At 46.2% G+C, this 9,284-nt stretch overlaps 1 protein-coding gene across 1 annotated transcript; it reads left to right on the top strand.

Annotated features, from left to right (window-relative positions):
* Positions 1 to 1,195: 1,195 nt before the first annotated feature.
* Positions 1,196 to 8,720, top strand: RRM2 (ribonucleotide reductase regulatory subunit M2). The gene is made up of 10 exons (XM_086875880.1): positions 1,196 to 3,558; positions 3,635 to 3,712; positions 4,063 to 4,194; positions 4,297 to 4,413; positions 4,889 to 5,022; positions 5,716 to 5,810; positions 6,561 to 6,694; positions 7,071 to 7,175; positions 7,298 to 7,411; positions 7,793 to 8,720. Exons 1-10 carry the CDS (start codon positions 3,430 to 3,432, stop codon positions 7,943 to 7,945), a joined length of 1,191 nt encoding a protein of 396 aa, XP_086732006.1. The 5' UTR covers positions 1,196 to 3,429; the 3' UTR covers positions 7,946 to 8,720.
* Positions 8,721 to 9,284: the final 564 nt, after the last annotated feature.

The following is a 9,284-nucleotide window of genomic DNA, read 5'->3' as shown; positions in this document are numbered from 1 at the left end:
TGAGTTTCATGAACAGCAAAGGAACGTGCCCAATTACACCGTTAAATGCTGTATGTGGTCATGTATTACCTGCAGACTTTGTCCTGAGAGTTGTAAATGTTGAGTAAGGACCTTGAATAGGCACAAACTACAGCTTTAAAAAAATTCAAGGCACTGGGGATGTTAACCCTGTGAAGGCTTTGCTTTCCAACAGCTCATTATCTCCAAAGAGGCTGACTGTCAGGTGGCTAATGATGGTGCTGCAAATGAATGGGCTGTATTGGCAAATGTGATATCCAGCCAGAATCATTCTAATGAAGGCTTATTTTGTTCTGCATTAATTTCTCAGTGAAACAGCCTGTTGAAGTGCCTTGGCCCTGCAGTTCTCTTTTTGCAGTTATAAATCCTGTAGTAAATGGAGGGCAACCACCTCTAAACAGGTGGACAGCAACTAGGGGAAATTTTTCATTCAAATGTTTGAAGTTTTGGTCTGAGTCCTCATGGTTCAGATTGGTTCTGGAGGGATGTGGAGCATTCTCCTCAGCACAGCTGGGTGAGGAAATGCTGAGGCCTACCTCCAAACCTGCTGGAGAAAGTGGAGGCCATTGAGACCACTGCTTACCATCTCAGAGATGTTGGCTGGTGACCTCTCCTGCTCACCTGCTCTGTCTCAGCTTATATTTAGAGTACTTAGATTTCTTTGTGCTGCATGTGGAACTCAGACCAAAGCAGGAGTCCTCGAGCATGGTGCTCTACACAAATATCAACCCTACCAGACTGAGCAGTAGATGAGGATTTCAGGTTTTGGCATGGATGAGTGTGGCTGGATCAGACCAAGAAAACAAATCAGGAGAAAACCATCAGCAAATGCTGAGTCCTCAGCTAGTGATGAGTCAGTTCTCCTCACTGACTTTGATCAGACCAGTTGCTGCAGTGGTGGGAGGTGCCTGGAGTCACTAGTTATCTGTTCTGTAGGTAATCTGCATTAAAATGGAAGAAAACCAATCCTGTGAGCAAGGAGAACCCTGCCCTGAGCGTTACCAGTGTGTCAGTGAGCTGAGAGCCACGGCAAAGCCATCCTGAGAAACAGATGTGTGATGGGGACATGGGGCCTGGGGCTGTAGGCTGTGTCTGGTGGGACAGGGCTTTGCCATGCTGGCCCTGGGGGCACCACAGCAGCAGTGGCTGGGACAGAGGCTGTTGCTGACCAGCTGATGAGAATGTCAGGGCCTGGGTGGAGCTGGGTCCTGGGACCCCAGTGTGAGGGCCTGGGGGGCACCTGGTTGCAAACAGAGCGGTTACACAACATGGTTACACAACATCCCACACCCGCCTCACCCAGACACCCCAGGCTGTTCTTACTTCCACCTTTTTGCGTGACTGAATTCCTGCAAACAGAGAAGGCGAGAAACTAATACAAGTCTGGGGCTGTTGTTTTTTAAGCACATAGTACTCAGAACTAGTGGCCAGAGGCCATAAGAGCAGAGCATTCTTTCACACAGCCAAAGAGAGGGCAGGAGCTAGCTGACTATCCCTGGCCACTATCCCTGTCATCCCTGATGCTGAGCACTTCAGAGCAGGGCAGCAGCCTACTGCCTTCGACCCAGATCTGCCGAAGAAGCTGCTGTGAAAATGCTGGTCCCAAAATGCAGTTGCATCATGGAGAAGGATGTACATGATGGGAGGAAGAAATGCAGTTGGGTTAAACTGCTGTAATGGGAGAATTCAGCACAGACACTCATTTCTAAATACCATTTGGTGGCACCTCCAGCAGCACAGAGTTGCAACATGCTTCTTCACAGACCCTCTCTATGCTCACCCTAGCACTTTTCTCTCCTTTCAGAGTCATCATCCTCAGGCCAAGGCCTTGATGCCCTGCCATGAGCTTCTGCGAAGAGGAGCTGGACTGCAGAGATAGCACAGCTGTTGCATTGTGACAGCCTTTGGTCCAGAGCTTGTGGTGCTTTGGGTTCATTATTGGGGTGGGAGGGTAAATGAGTTTGGGTGGGATAGGGAGGGTGCTGCTCTAGCTCTCTGCCAACTCTCCCAGCAGTTGTAGAAGTGACAGGAGATAATAGGGTGTTATATGGACACTTGCAAGCCTTCTGAGAGATGCTTGGTACTCCTGCCTCTAGGGCCAGCTTCCTGGGATGGAGCAGGAACATGTTTATCCTTATCCAGGCTGCCTACTAGGATGGGATTTTGTGGTGGTCACTCTCCTGGGATGGAGATGTATATTTAGGTCTGTGTACTGGGATGCATGTTTAACTCAGAAAGTCACATAGAACATCTGGGTGGGTGTCTGCACCAGTCTGATGTCCTAAATAGGACCAAGAGAAAACACAAGCAAACCTAATGTCTCTGCTGGCCATTTCTCATAATGTCCCAGCTGAGGAGACCTCAGAGCCAAATCTGTGGCTTTGACCTGTCACACCAGTGTCAGAGGTGGTGCTGGAGGAGGGGAATACTTTTGTTTTTCTTCCAAACCCACACCAGTGAATTTAACATAGTAACATTATATAGTTCTGCTGCTCTCCTGCTTTATCTGCCTCCTCTCCAGCCAAGCATAGCGTGGTGCTTGGCCACCTAACTCATCCCTGAGAGCACGCTCAGGTGACAGGGACCATTCCCAGGCTATTCTGCATCCCATGTGACTGAAGAGCTTCCAAGTCTCATGGAACTCCTGGTTTCGTTAAAACTGCTTCAGGGAAAACATTTTAGCTGAGAGAAGCAGATCCCTTGTAGAACTGGATGTGGAAAACGATGTTGTGGCTTAATTAATAAAAAATAAATGTTTTTAGAAATTATGAATATTCACCTTTTCTTCATACCTGTGTTCTCCTTTTCTTGTGCTATTTATTTAAAACACGTGAAACCGGGTGGCACACAGAGTCAGTTTCTCCAGAAAGCAAATTTCTGTTTCCAAATGCAGGAATGTAGATTCTCGATCCAAATTCAGGGATCGGTGTTGAAAGTGAAGACAAATAGGTTAGGTAGGAGGGACCAGAAGAGAAAAGAGGAAAGCAAGGCAAAGTGGCATTTCCAGATCTGTATGCCAAACCCAGGTTACGTTCTCGTATCAGAAACGAGTTTTGGACTTTCCCATGGCAGCCGAATCTTTCCCAAGCTCAGAGCTGTCTTTGCAGGAGCGGGGCGGGGCCCGCCGCGTTCTCCCGCCTTGTCCGCGCGCCTTGGCGCCAAAGCGAAGGGCGGGGCTTTTCCTCCCGCCGCCGCCACCACAATGGGAGGCGGGGCCCCGCCCGCGGCGCCAGCCAATAGGAGCGCGGGGGCGGGCGGCGGGAGGCCTGGCGAGGGCTGTGAGTGGCCAGCCGCCCGTTCTGGCGCCAACTTCGAAGGCCTTATAAAGGGCCAGCGCGGGGAGTCCCGCTTCCTGCCGCTCCTCCCGCCGCTGCTGCTCCCGCTCCTGCTGCCACCGCTGGACTTCCAACCATGCTGTCCGCCCGCACCCCGCTCGCCGCCCGCCACGACCAGCCCCAGGTGTCGCCCAAGAAGAGCCAGTCTCCTATGAAGGGTCTGTCGCCCATGAGGGGCCTGGCGCTGAGGGACAAGGAGAACACGGTGAGCGCCCGCCCGCCCTCCCGCCCCTCTCCCGGCAGTGCCGCATCGCGCTCACCCTGCCCCTCTCTCCCCGCAGCCGCCCGCCCTCAGCAGCGCCCGTGTTCTGGCCAGCAAGACGGCCCGCAAGATCTTCCAGGAGGGTGACGACAAGCCGGTGAGTGTAGAACGCCCGGGCACCGCGCCCGCCCTTGTCCTGTTTCCCGGAGGCTCCTGCAACCCCCGCTCCGCTCTCCTCTCCCATCGGTGGCCGCTCCTTTGTGCCCCCGACCGAGCCCGCTGGTTCCCGCCGGGCACCGCCCCGCCCCGGCCGCTCTCCCTCAGAGGGAAACCTCCCCCCTCCAGGGCCCTTGTCCCTCGTGGGGCTCTCTCCGCCCAGCCCAGCCCCTCTCTCTCGGAGGGGTCTTTCCGTCCTCCCAGCCCTTCTCCCTCTCGGGGGTCTCTCCCGAGCTGCCGCCCCTCAGTGTCCCTGCAAAGCCCGGCCCGAGCCGCTCTCCGCCATTCCAGGTGCCGCGGGCCGGGGAGGAGGAGCCGCTGCTGCGGGAGAACCCCCGCCGCTTCGTCATCTTCCCCATCCAGTACCACGACATCTGGCAGATGTACAAGAAGGCCGAGGCCTCCTTCTGGACGGCGGAGGAGGTGAGGGATGAGCTGCCACGGCCCCTCCTGCCCGCCAGCCCTGTGCTCTGGGATGGGCTTCCACCGGAGCACCCGGTTCTTATTTAACCTGCAATGTTTTAGGTGGACCTTTCCAAAGACCTCCAGCACTGGGAGTCCTTGAAGCCTGAAGAGAAGTACTTCATTTCTCACGTTCTTGCCTTCTTTGCTGCCAGTGATGGCATTGTCAACGAGAACTTGGTAAGTTCGTAGAAAGTCCCGACAGAAATACCATTTTGGGTGAATAACCAGATAACTCACATGTTCCACATGCTTGCTGTGGCTAATCGTGTTACAGCATTAGAAGACATAGGGCAGTCCTGTGTTATGTAACAAATTCGGGTTAGTTTTGTAATCTCCAAGTGTGCCCACTCCCCACTGGGTACTGCCCTACAGTAACACTTGTTTCACAGCCCTTGTTCTACTTCTTCTCTATTACAATTCTTCCTGATGAGGGATAAATAAAACTGAGACGTTTTCCCATGGGGCCAAAGAATATCTTCTGACTTGAAATTCTGAGGGGCTGGTGCTTTGCATATTGCTGTTAGTAATCTGCATCTCTGGAATTAATCCAAAGAAGATTTTATGGGCTGACCAATAACTGGTCCACACAGCATTAATGCCTCTAACCTGCAAATTGCAAACACATCTGGAAATGCTTATTTATTTCCTCTAGGTGGAGCGGTTCAGTCAAGAAGTACAAATCACAGAAGCTCGTTGTTTCTATGGCTTCCAGATTGCCATGGAAAATATACATTCAGAAATGTACAGTCTTCTTATTGACACCTACATTAAGGATTCTAAAGAGAGGTTTGTATTGCTTGATGATAAAAAGTTCAAAACTCAGTAAATACTCAGAATTTAAGTAATGCATGTCAGGTGTTCTCTCACTTTGAGGCTAATTTTAGGATGTAAATTAGACATATAAAAAGCTGCTGCTGTTTAAGAGCAGTTTTACTTGACAGTATCTTTTTCCTCTGAGGTGTAAGACCTTACATGAAGAGTGAAACTGAAATCACAGTACTGAAGTAAAGGAGTTACACAATGTGAAAGATAGAGCAGTCAAATAAGGGGAGTATATTAAGTTTAAAGTGAGTTTTACTGCTACTTAAAAAGCTTGCTGTGTCATTTCTTCTCTGGGATGCTAAATTCTAGGAAGAGTTTCTTACATGAGAGGTCTGATGCCTTCATACTATAAAGTGGATTGTGGTTAATTTCTAGTTTTGACAGCCTTGTTTAAGTATACTTGGTGAAACAGTTCTTCCCTTGATATATTTTAATGGGAATTCATGTGAACTGGTGTTGATGTGTGAGGGGTTTGTATAGGAAAAAGTAGTTAATTGGAACAAATACAGCTGGCTTGGTGCCAGGTAAGAGGTGGAAGGACAATTACCAGGATGAAGGTGCAGAACATGTTTGAGTGATCAAGATTGTTTATGGTGGTGAATCCTTATTCTGCTGGTTGTGCTGATATTGTACCCTAATGAGTTTTATCTTTCTCAGGGAATTTCTTTTCAATGCTATTGAAACGTTACCATGTGTTAAAAAGAAGGCAGATTGGGCCATGTGCTGGATTGGGGACAAGAAAGCAACATATGGTGAGTACATATATGGGAAACAAAGTGAAATCCCTCTCATAGGTGGAGGAACCACCATTTCTCCAGACTTCAGTTAACAGGGGTCTTTGCTGTCACACAGAGGGAACATGTTCTCCAGTATAAGACACTGGTATAATTCTGAATGTGAAGAAAATATTTTTCATCTTCAAATGAGCTACTGACAGGAAACCTTTGTAAAATTGCTGATATCATGAATAATAAGGTCATGTGGCAATCATATGCCTGACTGTATGATCAACCTGTAAACTGCTGCCACATGTCAGGACATGTCATGGCCATCTGCAGCCAGCAGACATGTCTGGTTGGAGACTGTAGCTTCTCTGTCTTGGTGATTCCTCATGTCTTGCTTCAAAGGTGAGATGGTACAGATAATTATTTCACTAGTATTGTAACACTTTTCATGGCCAAAGATGAGCAGACACTGACTTAAATCAGCTGCCAAAATGACTGCTCTTTTTAGTGAGCCGTCTGAAAATGGATAATATTGAGGGTTGTTGAACCAGGGGGAAGGAACCTTGGCTTCAGCTACTTAGTAGCTACTCAGATTAGTTCCTGCTTCCTCTCATGTTCATTTTGTTTAATAACCAGAAATCTTCAATAATTTTTAAGCACAGGCCATAGGACACTTGGGCAGAAACAACCAAACTGCTTTGCCAGATGCAGTTTGCAACTTTTGTGTATCGATCTTAAGTTTTCTGTGTGGTATTACTATCACTCTTTTCTTAACAGGAGAACGTGTAGTAGCTTTTGCAGCAGTGGAAGGCATCTTCTTCTCTGGCTCTTTTGCATCAATTTTTTGGCTGAAGAAAAGAGGATTAATGCCTGGACTCACTTTTTCTAATGAACTCATCAGTAGAGATGAGGTATGAGTCAAATTCTAGCAGTTGAGATGGTAATATGCCACTGTAGCTCAAAGTAATGATACTCAGTTGGAGCCTGTATTTTCAAACAGAAGTATATTTAGAAACAGGCAGACTATAAAACTCACTAAACTGTGTAAATATGTGTCACTGGATCTTGCAGAAGCATATGAATGAACTTAGCATTCTACTTCCTCTAAAGTAGTAGGGTTCTCACCAATGCTCGCAGCTGCTGTGCCTTGCACTGGCAGAACTTGCTTATGATGCCTTCTGGCTAGGCAGAAAGTTGTCTCTAGGAAAGACTTAACATGGCAAAAGTGATGTCACTTTGTGCTCTTTTAAATCAGTGCTGAAATAATTTTCTGAAACTTTTTTCCAGGGTTTGCACTGTGATTTTGCCTGCCTCATGTTCAAGCACTTGATACACAAACCATCAGAGGAGAGAGTAAAGGAAATCATCATGAATGCTGTTCTCATAGAACAGGTAACTGTCTGCCTCCTGTTTAGGAACTTCATTGCAATCAACAGAGCTGTTTGGTATAAAATTAACCTAGATTATAGAGAGTGAATACTAGTTTCTGTACATAAAATGCTTGTTATCTGCAGGAGTTCTTGACAGAGGCATTGCCTGTAAAGCTGATTGGCATGAACTGCACTTTAATGAAACAGTACATCGAGTTTGTGGCAGACCGGCTTATGTTGGAACTGGGATTTAACAAGGTAAGGCTCTAATATGCTGAATATTTCTTGGGGAAAAGATAATGTTAATTTCCTTCAGAAACCCAAATCTTAAGTTGGCTGCAGCAATATTGTTTTAACTTGTAAAATGATTTAGCAGTTCTGCTGCTACATTCTGTTTGGAGACCTACAGAACAAAGCAAAAGGATGCTATGGAAAAAGTTGTACTAGTAGCTGTGCTTCTGTTTACTGCAGCTAAAAGAGGACAGGAACAAATAGAGGAGCCTTGGGGCAGAGATTTTGTTCACTGCATAGTAAGGCTGCTGATGCTGCCATTAGGCTCTTTCTGACGGATCTCTAATGCTCTTGCATACTCAGAATGTGAGCACCTGTGGTGACTGTAGAATTGCCTGTGTATTTCAGATATACAAAGCAGAGAATCCTTTTGACTTCATGGAAAACATCTCTCTGGAAGGCAAGACAAACTTCTTTGAGAAGCGAGTAGGTGAATATCAGAGGATGGGAGTCATGTCGAAGCCCACAGACAACTCTTTCACCCTGGATGCGGAATTTTAAGTGACTTGGGACCGTTGGCATTAATGTGCATCCTGCCCTGTTTACAGGCAAACAGTGTGCTGAGTCACAGTGTGACTTGATTCCTGTACTGAAATCCCACTCTTGTAAAGTGTGGTGATACTGGTATACTTTAGAAGGCTGGTGCAGCTCCAGCAGTAAAACCCCTTTTAATTAGATTTTACCAGCAGTGTTCATGCATAGGATGCTCAGGTGTATCTTACAGCACATGCTATTCCATTCCATGAAATAGTTACTTCCTTCTGCAAGATGGGAAGTTGTGGGCACTGACCCCTGGCTTCTGCTGTTCTCACCATAAACAGGAACAGTTTAAAAATTCCAGTTGTAAATTTGTTGAATAGTCTGTAGAAAACTCTGGAGGCAACTACATGATGACCTCACTGCTTTTTTAGCAGGTTTTAAGTTTACCATTTTACTATTTTATAGTTTGTACATAAACCTGGCACTTTAATGTTTAAAATAAACAACTGTCTTGAAATATTCAACAACAGTAAAATGCATGTCAAAATCTTTTGCAGCCTAACCTTTTATGACTTGTACTTATTTCTGGGTATGTTATTTAAAAATGGTGCTGTAAATTAAACTATTAATCTTCAAATATATCAAGGAACAGGAAGAAACTTGGTATGAAAGGTAAAGAACTAAATTGGATATTCTAGGTACTGAAAAATAAGATGCAGGTGGCTTGTGGACTTGATTGCTTTTTCTTTAATACCTGGGAACAGTATTTCATGTAATAAAGAGCTGGTTGGACTCAGTGTTGTACTGGCTTCAGTGCTTCAGTGGACAAAGTTGTGTGCTGATTTCCTTTTGAATTACAGTTTTTCTGAGGAAATGCAAGGTCTGAAGGAAATAGCTGCTTATTCATGTGGTTGATACAAAGTGAGATTGTGCTTAGCTCTAACTTTCAGACTGACTGCACTAAACAGATGATGTTTCAGGGTTAATTCAGGCTGGTGCAGTATTCTGAGCTTTGCATCATGCCAGTTAAGTTGATTTTAATACATAACAGCAGTGAAAACAATGTATATACTGCAACATGGTTATTCCACACTAAACAGCAGTACAAATGAGTATGCTTTATATAACTGGCGTGTCTGTGAAGGAATCCCTCTGGTCTGAGTTCCTGGAAATCATCTGCAGTGAGATGGGAGTGGGATAGACTGAAAATGACTACTGCCTTGCAATACAAGAGGAGTTTATCCATGATTTAGTCCAATATCCAGCAAGCAATGTTGTGCAAGCCTTTCTTTCCTCAAGCATAGTTTAAGTGAATAAGTTTTATAGAGCTCAAAACCTTTTCCTTCACAGGAAAGAACAC

The sequence above is a fragment of the Cyanistes caeruleus genome, chromosome 2 (genome assembly GCF_971803275.1).
Source record: "Cyanistes caeruleus chromosome 2, bCyaCae1.hap1.1, whole genome shotgun sequence".
NCBI classification, from domain to species: Eukaryota; Metazoa; Chordata; class Aves; order Passeriformes; family Paridae; genus Cyanistes; species Cyanistes caeruleus.
This window is presented reverse-complemented; position numbering and strand designations above follow the sequence as displayed.